Source organism: Nyctereutes procyonoides, unplaced genomic scaffold (assembly GCF_905146905.1).
Source record: "Nyctereutes procyonoides isolate TBG_1078 unplaced genomic scaffold, NYPRO_anot_genome, whole genome shotgun sequence".
NCBI lineage: Eukaryota > Metazoa > Chordata > Mammalia > Carnivora > Canidae > Nyctereutes > Nyctereutes procyonoides.
This window is the reverse complement of record NW_026575144.1, coordinates 10,898,736-10,915,056: the sequence shown is the minus strand read 5'-3', so window position 1 is coordinate 10,915,056 and position 16,321 is coordinate 10,898,736. Positions and strand designations below refer to the sequence as shown.

The window sequence follows — 16,321 nt, the reverse complement described above, 5'->3', positions numbered from 1 at the left end:
TTTTTTTAATGATAAATTTATTTTTTATTGGTGTTCAATTTGCCAACATACAGAATAACACCCTGTGCAAACAGTGCTCATCCCATCAAGTGCCCAGAGGGAGACTCTTAAGCAGACTCTGAGCTGAATGCAGACCCCAACTCAGGGCTTAATCTCACAACCTGAGAACATTTCCTGAACTGAAACTAAGGGTCAGATGCTCAACTAACTGAGCCACCCAGGCATCCCTAAAATTTTTTTTAAGTTACTGGGAACAAAGGTTATTACTACATAGGACAGGGGTTTAAATCAGGTAGTTACAAATCTAAACTTATATACACCTAGTAAAATAACTTTAAAAATTGATAGAAATTCACAGAGAAATCAATAAATTCACTATCCTAATGAGAGATTCCAATTTTTAGTAAGTCAAACACAAAAATAACTAGTAAAGATTTAGACTATTTGAACAACATAATCAACAAACTTGATATATTAGTCTACTCTAGAACTATGTACCCCATAATCCAAGAATACATATTCTTTTCAGGTATATCTTTGGTCATTTATAAAGAATGACCACTGCTATGCATATTTAAACACATTTCAAATAATTGGTATCCTATTTGACTGAAGTATGATTAAACATACTTTTTTTTTTTAATTTCATTCATTTATTCATGAGAGACAGAGAGGGGCAGAGACACAGGCAGAGGGAGAAGCAGGCTCCCTGTGGGGAGCCCGATGCTGGACTCAATCCCATGACCCTGGGATCATGACCTGGGCTGAAGGCAGATGCTCAACCACTGAGCCACCCAGGTGCCCCAGTTCTCTGCAAATTAATTATAGATTCATTAAAATGCCATTCCAAATCTCAAAAGTTTTTTGAGGAGTTTGATAAGCTAATTCTATCAATTGTGTAGAAGAACAAAGGACCAAGAGTAATCAAGATACTCCTGAAGATGATGTCCAGGCTTGGAGAGGAAGGTTCTTTTATTCTACCAGAAAACAAGATATAACATAGTAATGAAAATGGATTGGTATTGGTTCAGAGATGCTCATGTGGACCAAAGAAGCACAGTAAAGAGCTTAGAAGCATTATCTGGAGAACCTAGATAAAATGCTGACATGATCCCCATGGATCAGAGGGGAATTTATCTAGTGAGAGTGCTACAATTAGGTTGTCATACGGATAAAAACTGAATTGATTTTATGATGGTGTAGATGTGATCCAGTTCCAGATGGATGAAAATCTTAAATATGAATGGCAAATTTGTTTACGTTTTAAGAGAAAAGAGAAGTGAATAGTTTCATGATTTTAAGATAGAAAAGGATTTTTTTAAAGATTTATGTATTATTTTAGAAAGAGAGCATGTGGGCATGACTAGGGGGAGGGGCAGAAAGAGAGGGAGAGGTAGAAGGAGAGAAGCAGACTCCCCACTGAGTGCAGAGCCTGACGGGGGCCTGGATCTCAGGACCCTGAAGTCACCACCCTGAGCCAAAATCAAGAGTTGGACGCCAACCGACTGAGCCACCCAGGGTCCCTAAGGTGGAAAAGACTTTCTTAAGACACACAAAGTGTAGACCTTAGACTGATAAATTGGACTGTGTTGAACCTATGAATTGCTGTTTGACAAAAGACACCATAAACAGTGAAAAAAGGTAAGTCCGAACTGTGAAAAGGTACTTGCAACCTGATTATATACCCAAAGTTAGTATCCACAATTTATGAAAAATTTCTACAAATTTGAAAAGAAAAGTGAAACAACCAGGAGAAAATTGTGCAAAGGACATGAACAACAGAAAACGTGAATGGCAAATAAACATAGAAAATGATGCTTCGGCTCATAAATACACCTGACTACATTTTTCACCCACGAGATGAGCAAATATTATAAAGTCTGATAATAGTAATGTTGACCAGAAGCGGGGGTCAAGGAAGATTTTTATATGCTCTGGATGAGAGTTGAAATCGCTATAAACACTTTGGCCAGCAGTTTGTCACAATCTTGTAAAATTAAACATTTGTACATTCCAGTCTTAAAAGTCTACCACTGTGTATATATCTAGTAGGAAACCTGGTACTTGTGTGCATGTCCAACAGGAGGTCTGTACCAGTTGATAGTAGTGCTTGTTCAAATGGAAAACTGGAAATCATCCCAAAAGGCCATGAACAGAAGAGTGGATAAAAGTGATACCAGCACATGGTGGGATATTACAAGCAAACAACCCATGCAACAATGTGGGTTAATCGTAAAATAAAAAGTTGAGTAAAAACAGCAAGTCAGTAAACTGCAGTATCTATTTTTCCCATAAAGTTCATAAGCAAAACTACAGAATATATTCTTTAGGGACACACACATGGAACCTAATTTTTAAAAAGAAAAAAAGGGAATCATACACAAAATTCAAAATAAGTTCTCTTGCTGGGAGTCAAGAGGATAGGATGGGGAAGGCAGCATAAATATAGAATGACATAATTGTTCTAGTTCTCAAGTTGGGTAGTGAGGTTGTAGGCTTTTGTGTGTATCAATTATTATATAATCAGAAGTATTAAAAGAAAATTGATTAGTGAAAGAGGTTATATATATTCTCTGCCACCCCTTTTTAGAGCTTTTTTCCCCTTTGATGACTGCTTGTGTCCTTTTGCTGTAATAAGTCACAGCCATGAGTATAGCTGTGCAGAGTCCTGTGAGTCTTCCTAGTGAATTACTGAACCGGAGGGTGATCTTGGGGACCTGTACACAACCTGTAACTTAAAATTGGAAGTGTTGTTAGGTAGTCTTCAAATAGGTTGGCAGCTAAACAATTCCTGGTAGTCCCCTAGGCCATTTCCAAGTACGCTTGGTATCACACAAATTGGGGCAAGGATAGGGGATAGACAGGGCAGAGATTTGGTTGCTTGTTTATAAAGATAGTCCATGCAGGTTATGTATTCTGGGGAAGTCTATAAAGCAAATAATGGTCATAGGTGCCTTCTGAATAGCACTCTAGTTACCACTGTTACTCACAAGCATATGATAATAATTGTGCACACACATGCATGAAGACTCCATCTTTCAATTTGTGTGGTTGGATACCAAGCACTGAAGTAAAGATTCTATGGTCATAGGTTTCTGGATTCATTTTCCAGTGGAGGAAGTGACTGCTTTTCAGGTGAAATTGGATTACCAGACATCTGTTGTAAAAGTCCTTACCATATGTATAATGTTTCTTCCAGAGATGTGTTACACCAGAATTTTGAGAGTTATAAGCCCGAGGTACAAGAGCTGATCTGTGTAGCTGATCGTCTGGGATCACTGATGCAATATGAAACACCTGGTTTCCTGCCAAACAAGAGAATACACAGAGGTATTCTGAAACTGTCTGAAAATGGAAATATTTCTGACATAAGAGCAAGGATTGTCAAACCATGTTGGGCTTTTTAAAAAAATTATTTGTGCTGACTCAAAATCTCTATTTGATCAGGACAAAAATGTAGAGATTCATTCACGATGAATTCTGAAAGTAGAGTGCCCCAGCATGGCTTTTGTGCTGTTGCTATCGTATAGGTGTAGAACATGGGTCTTCAGTCATCACTGTGGATCAGTTTATCCACGGGAGAGGGTTGCTTAGTGTGGGAGTAAGGGAGAATTTAAACCTCCAGTTGCTTTGGTAGGAGGCGGAGCTGGGAGGAGACAACTTTGGGGGTGCTTCTAGTTTCCACAGGAGATTTTAGTTTTATTAGGACCATCACACCAGATCTCTGGTCTTGTTGAATTATCAATACTTAGGATTCTTTCTTTCTACAATGACTGTGGAGTTATCACCAAGACTCTGTAAAGTGGGTGAAAATCAGTTCCTCTGACATGTACTTACCAACTCTTGTTTTTCCAATATCTCCTTCTTTTAGCCATGGGTTTGGCAGCGTTAGAGGTCATGCAAGCTGTACAGCGTACATGGACCAATTCGAAAGTTCGAATGAATGGGAAAACACGGCTAATGCAGTGGAGAGACATGTTTGACATTGCAGTAAAGTGGAGACGGTACTAATCTTTAAGTGAAAATAAACTAGAAGCCTTATCATTGTAAAACAGTAGAAACTTTCTCTAGTTATCAGGTTTTTGAATAGTATAGTTGATGTGCAGTATTACATGAGTTTCAGGTGTGCAGCATAAAGATCCGATGAGTCTGTACACTATGCCGTGCTCACACAAGTGTAGCTACCATCTGTCCCACACATAGTGTTACAGCATCCCTAATTGTGGTCCTTGTGCTGTGCCTTCCATCCCCGTGACTTATTTTCATAACTGAAAGCCTGTGCTTCCCACTGAGTTAACAGGTTTTGAGTCCTGTTTTGTTTACTAACAGTAGGCCTTATAAGTTAATTTTCCTGTCTTCAGTTTGTCAGAAATTGCGGGCATCATTATTCTTTGAAATATACTCAAGTAGGGAAGCCTGGGTGGCTCAGCAGTTGAGCGTCTGCTTTTGGCTCAGGGCGTGATCCGGGGGTCCTGGGATCATGTCCATTATCGGGCTTCCTGCAGGAGACTGCTTCTCCTTCTGCCTATGTCTCTCTCTATCTCTCATGAATAAATAAAATCGTAAAAAAAAAAAAAAAAAAGAAAAAGAAATACACTCAACTAGTATTTATTAAATATAGGGATTGAGTGCTATCAAGTTTCCAAGCATATTTTTAAATGAAGTGTTTGGGAAAAAGTCTTTGAAAGAGTATGTCATGATCCATGATACCTTCATATGAACTTTGGTGTACCAGTCCTTTGACATTGGAGTGTGTGCCCACCTAACCAGCTATAGTTTAGTGGGGAAAACCATTGATATTCATTTATATGGGATAAATACTGCCCTTCTAGTAAACCTGTATGGACTTACTACTTGGTCCAATTAGAACTTCTATTTGGAATCTGCAGGGTGGTTTTGCATACTTTTAGATGTAACGGACTGAGCAACGGCTTTCTCCTCGTTTTTACAAAGACGTCTCATGTTTTATTGTTCATGCTTTTGAACGTTTATAGGTTTTATAAGGTCTTTGTCTTTAACAAGCTCTGTTTTACAGAATTGCTGACCCAGACCAGCCAGTGTTGTGGTTAGATCAGATGCCAGCACGAAGCCTTAGCAGAGGTTTTAACAACCACATCAATTTAATCAGGTAGGAACCTTTTGTGCATCTTTCCTATTTTCACAGGAGTTTATTCTAAATAGGTCATGGAGACCATGAGCAACCCTTGCTCCTTTCCTGGTGACCTTTTGGCAAAGGTATACATAGATCAGCTCTGCACCTGCAGGATCCTGCCTGCGTTCTTCTCAGCTAATCCGGTTGCACGAAGAAATACAGTACAGGCCATGCTCCTTCTCCTGGCTCTTCTCTCACTGACAGCTCAGTTGGAGGAAAGACTGCAGATATTTGCTTAGGATATCAGTCTTTAAAGGGTCCTAAAGATATCACAGGAAGTAATTATATGGAGAACGTTACATTTACCATAATATCCTGATAGTGTTGCATGGCCCAAAGAATTCTTGAACAAGAATTGTGGTGGGGGTAGGGCTCCCCTATCCCATCTCCAAAACCCCAACATACAGAGGATTTGGTTCAGTAACACTTTGGTAGCTAAGCCTTTCTGAAAGGGTGAACCAGGTTAATGGAAGAGCTTCTGTTTTGTCCAGAAGCTGTGCAAATTAGGGACATGGACTTAGCCACCTTCATGTGCTTAGCCACCCTCTAAATAAATAATGAGAAAATATTAAAGAAAATCAGCTTCAAAAAAAAAAGAAAAGAAAAGAAAATCAGCTTCAAGGGGAGCCATGAATTTATCTTTATTTTTTTATTTTTTTTAGAAGATTTTATTTATTCATGAGAGACACAGAGCGAGAGAGAGAGAAGCGGAGACACAGGCAGAGGGAGAAGCAGGCTCCATGTAGGGAGCCCGATGTGGGACTTGATCCCGGGTCCCCAGGATCATGCCCTGAGCTAAAGGCGGCACTAAACCACTGAGCCACCTGGGCTGCCCATGGATTTAGTTTTAGATAAAATTTACAAATGTGGTTGTTGTGTCATGTCTAAATGGCTTCTATATCCAGAAGCCTGAATCAAAATACCATTTATTACAGCTCTGACATTTAAGTTTAATGGAAATGTCATTTATACATTTCTTTATGTTTTAGAAAATAAATTTCTTTTTCTCTTGTGACTTGTGTGTTCCTGTTTCTTACAGAATAATTTGTGACATTTATAAGGTAGACTCAGCTGGCTTTAGTTGAAGGCCACTGTCTAGTGATGTAGCTTACTAAAGACAGACTGGTGAACTGTTATGTAGTGTGTTCAGAGTAATGGTGGTCATGTGTACAGGATGCCAGGGGGACACAGAAGAGTGGTGTCCAATCTAGCCTTTAGGTGATGCTTGAACTGTTTGGGAGGATGGGAAGTGGAGAGGTGGATGAGGTGTGGACCCACAGGTGAGTCAGGCGTAGTCAGGAAAGTATGACTCATTCATTACGACTGGTGATTAGTTTGCAATTAAAGGAGTATCAGAAATTGAGCCTTGAAAGACAGGCAGGGACCAAAATATAAATAACTTTGTATGCCACTTAAGGCTTTTTTGTCCCCCTCCCCCCCCCAAAGATGATGGCGAGCTGTTCAGAGATCATTCAGAGATCGTAAGCAGAAAAATGACAGAGCAGATTTGCACCTTCAGATGATCACTTTGGCTGTAGGTGGCAGAATAGGTGAGAGGGTGGTGACTCTGGAGGGAAGGGAAGTGGCTGGAAAGTTGTGTAATAATTCAGGTGAATGAGTGGCAGATCTGGAGAGCTTTGTGGAAGTGAGCGGGAGGGGACGAGACAGATACTGAGAATGTTGAATCAGGGGCACTGGTGGTGGTTTGGAAATCGGGGAGAGCATGGGGAATCAAGGGAGGCGGTCCTCTGGCTCAGGTGCCTGGTCCTTCCAACAGCCCAGGTGACAGTAGGACAGAAGGTAGGTGGCCATGTTGGTGCTGGAACCAGGGGTGGTGCAGGGTACAGAAGTGACTTCCTGTTCACAATTATGGACTTGAGGTGACTCTAGTGAATCCAGGGATTGATGCCCAGGGAGCAACTGGGTGCATACGTGTTAGACACATGTCAGTTGGATGTGTACATCAGCATGTTGGCTATACATGAAGTTCTGGGAGAGAGTTTTAAAACTCGGAGGTGGGGATAGAAATGTGGGTGAAATAATATTTAGAGTGGGCAGAGGAGATGAAGACTGTGTGTGAGCTAGTCTACAAGGAGGACTCGTAGCGGATCATGCTACGGGAAGAAATCAAGGGCAAGGAGAAAAAGTGAAAAGATTCATAAAAGGAAATTACTATAAAAGTCTGAATATCATATAAGTACTTGAGGATTTTTCTTCCCATTTTGGCATCTCCAAGGCTGAATTTGGTGTGTTTCCTATCAGAAAAAGCTACAAAAGCTGATGAGCAATCTTGCTGATACAGTTCTTTGCTTGTTCCATTCATTGGTTGCAAACAGGCAAATTTTGCAAACCTTTTTGCTAATATTATTCTCATGGCTCTCTTTGGTTTCGGATATATTCCTTTGTAAAAAGATTCTTAATTCTTTTTTCTTCCAGGGGTCAGGTGATTAACATGAGATACCTGGAATATTTTGAGAAGATCCTTCATTTTATTAAAGATAGAATTCTTGTTTATCATGGGTAATCCTTCAATTTTCTTTTTCATAGTAACGACTAGCTTTGATACATTTTACATTCGTTATATTTGCGAAACTTGAAAACTAAGCCTACTGAAAGACTAAACAAGGTACATCAAGTATTTATAGTGTTTAGAATCACAAAGCCATATAAAACCTTCCAGTAATGACAACCTTTTAATCTTACAATATTGTGACTTTTCTCATCTCTTTACTCTAAAAAGTAGGAGGCATTTCTTTGAGTTTCTTTATTAGGAATTTCAGCCATAATGTTCATTCTCCCTGACCTGAAAGGCCATATGATAGAGATAGAATACTGAAAAACAATGGGGGAAAAAGATTTCTGAATAGATAGTTATCTACAAGTAAATGTAAAGCTGGCATAAAAACCTAATAGGGTACTTCCATTTGAGCAACTTTAGAAAAGAAAAAAAATTCACTTCTAATTTCAGAGATAGCATAGGAGGATCAATCTTTTGTGGCCAATCCAAGAGCCATATGTGTATATACAAACATAGGCTAACAATCCCTTCTGCTTTTCCCTGTTTCACCTTCTAGATGGGCTGTTACCTATTTTCTTAATTCTTATATGCAGCTCTAAATTCATTAAGATCAAACCATCCCATTGTTTAGAAACTTTTGGTCTGGTCCACCATTTGAATATTGAGCTCATAATTGAGGATGATTTATTTAAATTAAAGGAAATAGCAGTTAATATAATTAACTATTACATTTCTCTATTAATTTTAGTTGCCATCTCCCTCTCTGTCTCTCTCTTTTTAAGAGCTAATAATCCTAAAGGATTGTTGGAAGTTAGAGAAGCTCTGGAAAAGGTACACAAAGTAGAAGACCTTCTTCCAATTATGAAGGTAAGTTTATCATCCAAATTCTCTGAGGTGTTTTTAGGAAAAAACAAAGAAACTAGAGCACTTTTTAAAAACTCATAACTGCTAAATGCATGTTTATTAATATTATGCTATAAGTATTTCATTACAACTCCAGAAAGGACACACTATAGATGAAAGACCACCTAAGATAAGGTTCATATCCTGGGACAAAGGCAGTTTCTAAATAGATCATTCTAACAGAGAAAAAAACACAAACCTGAAAGGATTAAATGGATCTGCTAGTGATTTGACTGCCTGCCAACACAAAACTCAATGCCCTTGAAAGGAAGGGAACATGATCTAGATTTCTTAATTATTTGATAAATGAAGAAGCAGGAAAACGTGACTAACCTTTGAAAAATAAAAGCAGTTTAGACCCTAAGGTGATCCAGAAGTTGGTATTAGCTTTTTTTAAAAAAATTTACTTGAGAGAGAGAAAGAGCGTGCCCGAGAGAGCCCGAGCAGTCAGGAAGGGCAGAAAAATAGGGAGAAGCAGGCTCCCCACCGAGAAGGGAACCCGAAGCAGGGCTTGATCCCAGGACCCCGAGATCATGACCTGAGCTGAAGGCAGACGCTTAACCAACTGAGCCCTGGAATTAGCTCTTTTAAGTCTTTGCTTCAAAACATGTTCAAGGTCTTAAAGGAAAACATGAATACAATGATGAAGAATCTTAGCAGGGACACGGAAACTATAGAAAGACCAAAAGAAGATTGGAGGACCCAAAAGTCAGTGGTCTCAGATTCAAACTGGTAATCAGCTTACAAAACATAATCCAGCATTTGGTTCATTCAGCAGGATGCTGAACAGAGAACGAGGCTTTGTGACATCCACAGTCTCATCGTGAGGCCCAGTAGGGACCCAGGTGGGGGTCCCGCCCCCTTTATCTACATGGCGAATGAAGTCAAAGTTGGGTTTTGTAGATGGCCCAAGGTTTGTGTGCCAGTTCTCAGCTTTCCTTGTCCAGAGTCTGTCTTCCAGATCAAGAAATTTTACAAGAGTCTGCCATCATTTCTCAGGGGAGGCCAGCAGTGTAACACTACTCAGTAACAAAACAGAGAAAGGGGACGGCTACACACAGCAACCCGGGTGAACCTCAGAAACATGATGATGAGCAAAGGAAGCCACATACAAAAGAGTATGATTCCATTTATAAGAAGTTTGATCTATGGGGATAGATATTGGAACAATGATGGTTTATGAGGAGTGAGATTTACCTTAATGGAGTAGGAGGAAACTTTCTAGAATGATGGCAATACATTGTATCTTTATGGAATAAATGGGTACATGGGTGTGTATATTTGTCAAAATGCATTGACTTATACATGTGAAGTTCATTGTATGTAAATTTTATCTCAATAGAAAGTACATAAGTTAATTTCCTGAGAGATTTGAGCCAGTATCATATGATAGACAGATAGAAGCAATAGAAAAGAAATATAATTCTCATAAATTAAAAAAAACTCAGACTAGTACATTAAAGACAGCTGAATATCAAATATATATGAGCTAGAAGATCAATAAATTCTTTCAGAATGCAGTATGTAAAAAGACAAATATAAACTATGAGAGACAATGAACACAGAAGATAAAGAATGGACCTATTTAATAGAAATCCTGAAAGGAGAGAAGGAAGATAAGCACAGCAATTAATCGACAAGACAGGGAAGGAAAGCTTGTAGAGAGCTGAAAAGATCAGTCTGGGGCCCCCTGCATGTTCAGCATGATGTTCAACATTGACACCTGGATCCATTCTGATAGAATTTTGGAACTTCACGATCAGAGAAAGACAATTATCACATGATTTCACTCATATGCAGAACTTAAGAAACAAAACAGAGGATCATAGAGGAAAAGAGGAAAAAAATAAAACAAGTTAAAATCAGAGAGGGAGACAAACCATAAGAGACTCTTAATAATAGGAGATAAACTGAGGGTTGCTGGAGGGGAGGGGGCAGGAGGATGGGTGATGGACATTAAAAAAAAGAATAAAAAATAAAATTTTCAAAAAAAAATTGGGGGACTTCAAGGTTAAAGAGAGTTCCTCAGAATAATTAGACATAAAATTGCCTATGACCCAACAACTCCACTTCTAGGTATATGTTCAAAAGGATTGAAAGCAGTGACTTGAAAAGATTATTTGTACACCCATGTTCATGGCAGCATTGTTCATAGTAGCCAAGAGGTGGAAGCAACTCAAGTGTCCATTAATGGATGAATGAGTAAATAATATGTGTTCTAGCTGTACAATGGAATATTCAGTCTTGAGAAGGAAGGAAATTGTGATACATGCTATAATGTGGATGAAGCTTGAGGACATTATATCGCATAAAATAAGCCAGTTGCAAAAGGACAAAACCCTATGATTCCACTCATGAGGTATCTAGAGAGTAAAATTCATAGAGACAAAAGGTAGAATGGTGGCTGCCAGGGGTTGGCAGGAGAGAAAATGGGGAGTTGGTGTTTAATGGGGGGCGAAGATTCTATTTGGGAAGTTCTGTGTATGAATGGTGGTGATGGTTGCAAACAATGTGAATGTACTTAATGCCATTCCCAAATGGTTAAAGTGGCAAATTTATGTTATGTATATTTTAATACACACAAAAATAAAAACATCTTCAAGCTTCCAGAAAAGAGTACTAAGCAAGGAGAATTCTATGGATGTCCAACTTCCCTCCAGCAATAATGGATTCTAGAAGACAATGAAGGGAAATTTATTTGAACCCACTGTTCCAGTGTTCAGGTGTGAGGGTCAAATAAAAACAGTTTCAAACAGTCATTTAGGAATTTCATCAAGCCTAGATTTTCTGTCAAAATGATTAAAGGACATATGTACTTTCACAAAATAAGCCCAAGAAAGAAGCAAACAAGAGATATAAGAAATCGTGGTGAACAAATAAGCCAATGAAATGAATTCCTGTCGTTAAAAAAACATAGATATCTGCAATTAAAGTACTAGAAAATATCAACATTAGAAATTGAAGAAAGTAGAGAAAAGAAGTAAAACTGTTACTAAGGTATTTGTTTTTTCCGTGAGAGAATACAATCACTGACTAACCCATGATATTGAAAAGACACGTTTAAATATCTATATTAAAAATTTGAAGGCAAACACTGCAAGAACAGAGATAAGACGTATAATCTTCTAAATTCCTAGAATGGAAGGAAAGGCATAAAGACAACAAAGCCAGTTTAACTCAAAAAGAAGGAAAAAAGAGGAGGGCGGGTAAGAAATGCACATAATGGCAGTGACAAGTCAGTGTGGCATTATGATTGATCCCGTAGTGAAGGATGGAGGATTTCAGATTGGTGTTTTAAAGTCCAGCTACGTGCTGTTTACAGGAGACAATGCCTAACAAGATAACATTTAAAAAGTGGAGGGAGAAAAAGTATACCAAGCAAATGCTAATGGAAGGAAATGTGCGTGTGGCAATGTTAATATCAAAAACAGTATAATTCAAGATCAAGGAGATTTAGGGGAACAGAAATTACATTGTTTAAAAGTGTAATCCATTAAGTTTTAATTTTATGAACATTTTCTCTACCCAGGAATATAACTACTCAAAGATTTGCCAACAGCAGGTGGATTTTATTTTTTCCACTTAATGGTTTGAACTTTAACGTAAAACTTGAATCAGTGTTCTCCTTGTAGCTATAGTAGAGAGGTTTGATTTATATCAAGTAAAATTTAAAAAGTTGGTAGGACCAGAGCCTATCCATTTCTAAGGAATAACCAAGAAACATCATGTCATGAACAAAGCAGTGAGCTAGTACTCTGTACGCCAGAGTCCACTTCTGCCTCACTGGACTTGAGTGAGTTCTTACCTGGTCAAGATTCCAGGCTCCTGTCTGCTAGGAGCAGTGATTCTGGCCAGACCTCACCTTGGGGTTATCGGAGTGTCTGATGAACTGATGGCGTAGTTCTCAGCTTCCTCCTCCAAACCACTCTGATATTAACTCAGTAACCGTGTTCAGATGCCCCTTTCCTGGTGCACTCAAATGAAATTAACAGAGACTATATCTTACCTACTCAAATTATTTAAAACATCACAATCGGGCAGCCCAGGTGGCTCGGGGGTGTAGCGCTGCCTTTGGTTGGGCGTGATCCTGGAGATCCGGGATTGAGTCCCACGTCGGGTTCCCTGCATGGAGCCTGCTTCTCCCTCTGCCTGTATCTCTGCCTCTGTGTGTGTGTGTCTCTGTGAGTAAATAAATAAAATCTTTAAAAAAAATTTTTTAAATAAAACATCATCATCATGCTATAAAGGAGGTCTGATAGGTAGACCAGTGTGTTGTTCAGGATGTCAGCATTCAGGCATGTCTTCACAAGAAGCCATAATAAAGTAGCTGGTTGTTTACACCTGCTCATAAAGTTGTGTTGAACCTGACAGCTACAAATGCAGCCCCACATCTGTGCGTTATTTGCTGACTCGGGTATCGTGAGCCACAGTGTTGGTGGCAGAAGGGGTTTTTGAAACAGTAAACTTCCACACAATGCCAAATGCCCTCTATCCTCAGTTGGACATGCTATTTGCCTTCATGGAAAATTCAGTGTGTATTAAAACTATGTAGTTCAAGCCCTATGTTGGGTGTAGAGATTACTTAAATAAAGAAAAAATTTAAAAAAAAAACCAGCTCTTAAAATATTTAGTGTCCAAGTGTGAAATGGAATCTGGCCCAGGTAATTATTACATTATAAACAGGTTCTTCATCGACATGGAAGTCCAGGGGGGCATTGGAAGTCAATCGCGCATGATGTGTGGCTGTCCCCTGCACGATGGGACATCTAGTGTTCTCTGCGGAACCCCCCTTGCTGTAGCCACCAGACTCTCCCACAAATTCCCCAGATGCCCCATAGAGGGCAGACCGCTCCACTGTGGACCATTGGACAGACCGTCCAGAAAGAACACTTGCCCACATCTCAGTTTTTAATGTTTCTCTTTCTTATTGGTATTTTGGGCATTACATTTAATCTGTTCGGTAGAAGGCCAAATCAGCGTAGGGGGTTTTTAAGGTTTTATGGATGTCTTTGTTTTAAAAGAAAAGCATAGTGAACTCCAAGCCTGTGTTGCTGGGAGTGCAGCAGAGACGCCAAGCATCGCCCACCTGGGGCCAACCTCCTGGGGTGAAGTCACTTTCTGTCCCACTGTGGGGTGAACATGCCCGCTCCTCTGCAGCACTAGACACCTAGCTTTCACCTGGGGTTATGGGCATATTTGTATTTTTAAAAGGCATGCAGAGAAGTATATAAATACCTTTGGTTTTTTTTTTTTTTTTTTTTTTTTTTTTTTTTAATACCTTTGGTTTTAAAGTGTTTGGTGCAATGCGATGCCTTGACAGCTTCCTCTGAAATACACTTTTGGTGAAAAGCCAAGTTAAAATACAGCTGACCCTTGGACAACATGAATTTGAACTGTGTGGGTCCACGTGTATGTGGATTCTTCTCAATAAATACAGTACAGTCCTGTAAATGTATCTTCCTTGTGATTTCTTAACCTTTTCTTTTCTCTAACTTACTTTATTGTAAGAATACAGGTGTACAAAATATGTATTCAACCTTTTATGTCAGTAAGCCTAGTCAGCAGCAGGCTTAGCAGTTGAGTTTTTGGGGAGTCCAAAGTTATACACGGATTTTTGACTGTGATGGGGGGGTTTGCTACCCCTTATGTTGTTCAAGGTCAACTATATACACTGTATACCTCAGCTCCCCTTGAGGCAGCTTATTAGCAAATAACATGACTGGAGGTCATGACGGCCTGGGTTCACATTCCCATGCCGCCAGTCCCTGCTCAGTAACTTGGGCCAGGACCTCCCCTCCCGGCTGGGCCCCTCACCTGTAGGATGGAGACTATGCCCTCTCTTCCTGGTATGTGTGAGCATCAGATGAGCTGTAACACATGTCTTCCTCTAAAAGCCCTTTCTTCATGAAAGATATTCCTGTTCCAATTCCTGATGCTGACTGTAATCACCTGTGTCTCATGTCCACTCATTCCCACTCATTCCCGGTCCTTCTCTGGATCGTTTGTGACTACCTGCTGGGTCTTACTGGTTTTAGACAGCCTGCCCCCCCCCCCCCATAGTGGCTTATGTGACACACAGCCTCCTGTTTTATCCTTGGTTCTCTTATTCAAGTCTATCAGTCCTTTAAAAAAAAAAAAAAGATTGGCAACACTAAATAACTGAATCTGAAGAGGATTTTTTTCTGGAGTAATGACAAAATCTATTTATTGACATTTTGGTTTTGTCAAAAATATTTTAATAAGCTGGCATTTGAAACTGCCTTCATACTTATCACCCCGAAGGCCATTCCTTGGCTTTATGTAATTCCTTTAACAGACTTTTCTGTGGTCTGCAGAGTTGGTGGATGTATGTGTATGTTTGAAATTCTTCAGTTGACAAATACAATTCTGAGTACTTTTCAGAACAAATCAGACTGCCTTGAAGGAGCATGAGCGTGAGCACAAGGTGTTTTTTAAGTTACAGGATTTGGAGTACAGCCATTCTGCCAAGAATCCGAGGTGCTGCCAATTAAGATGAACAGGAAAAAAACCCAAAGGGTACTCTTAGGAGTGAGCAGTGGTCCTGCTGAGTGTGGGGCCTTGGGGACAGGCAGAGGCATCCCCCGTCACTGGAGAGGGAGGTGTGCCTGGTCATGGCCTTTTGCATCAGGAACTTCTGTGACCCTTTCTAAAAACATGGAAGGCAGAGTCAGCACTACAGAAGAGCGTTTGGGGGTTTACAGTGAATTACACACTAGTAATGTGAATTTTTTTTTCCCTGAAAGCAGTTTAATACTAAAACGAAGGATGGGTTCACGGTGAACACAAAAGTTCCCAGCCTCAAAGATCAAGGGAAGGAATACGATGGATTCACAATCACAATTACAGGAGACAAGTATGTATGCTTCCTAAGTGTGGGCGTAAAGGCAGGCTGGTGTCACAAAGTGTCCGTGTGCCTGATGTTGCCACGGGAGATGAGACCTACCCGGGTTTTGTTTTATCCTGAGATGAAAATTATCAAGGTCTAGTGTGAAGCTATAACCAGTTATTTTGTTCATGTGACTTTTAGAATATTATGCCAGCAAATACATGTTCTGACCAAGCTGGATCTAACAGCTTTCTAGATATTAAGTATAGTATCTAATGTGAAAAGCGTTCTTCTGTTCTTAAAGTTCCTTGTGAGTGACACTTTAGTGATAAAATGAAAAAAGATGAGAGATTAGCAGATTGAAGGCCATTGTAAGAGTTTTTAAATACAAGTTTTAATATGAGAGTAGTGCAGCCTTTTATTATGAACAATTTAGAATACACAAGCAAAGATTTAAAAAAATCATTAAGTTGCTTTCTTTAAAAACTAAGATTATGCTCCACATCTTGTTTTGTAACCTGTTTCTTTTGTATCTTACCATTACTTCACCATGAACATTTTCTCCTATTTTTGTAAGCATTTGTGGTGATTGCATAGTATTCCATTTTGTGGATGTTGTAGAGGTTCTCCTACTAATTGTTTGTTATTGATCATTTAGAGTATTTCCACTTTTCACTTTATAAATAGCCCCACAGTGACTGTTTTTATTACCCAGTCTAATTCCTATATGAACCCCAGGCTTCATGTAGGAGCCTCCGTATCCCTTGAATTTGGGGTGGGTTACCTTGCACCTCCCCCACGTGGAGCCCTCCCCACCGCACATGATCCTCAGTTGCTTGGCCTGCAGGGCATCATGATTTCTGCAGTGGGACCTCCAGCTTGATTTCTGCCAGCCCCATCG

General features: G+C 39.6%; 1 protein-coding gene across 6 annotated transcripts in view; it reads left to right on the top strand.

Annotated features, from left to right (window-relative positions):
• The window catches only part of TTC13 (tetratricopeptide repeat domain 13), a 77,292-nt gene that overhangs the window by 51,216 nt on the left and 9,755 nt on the right, over positions 1 to 16,321 (top strand). For 4 of the 6 annotated variants that reach the window (XM_055308705.1, XM_055308706.1, XM_055308702.1 and 1 more), the window contains 6 exons: positions 3,200 to 3,330; positions 3,872 to 4,004; positions 5,036 to 5,128; positions 7,589 to 7,672; positions 8,453 to 8,537; positions 15,338 to 15,447. In XM_055308705.1, coding sequence (XP_055164680.1) covers positions 3,200 to 3,330; positions 3,872 to 4,004; positions 5,036 to 5,128; positions 7,589 to 7,672; positions 8,453 to 8,537; positions 15,338 to 15,447 — 636 coding nt within the window. The remainder of the gene's footprint in view (positions 1 to 3,199; positions 3,331 to 3,871; positions 4,005 to 5,035; positions 5,129 to 7,588; positions 7,673 to 8,452; positions 8,538 to 15,337; positions 15,448 to 16,321) is intronic. The other 2 variants (XM_055308707.1, XM_055308703.1) reach the window with 1 other exon arrangement.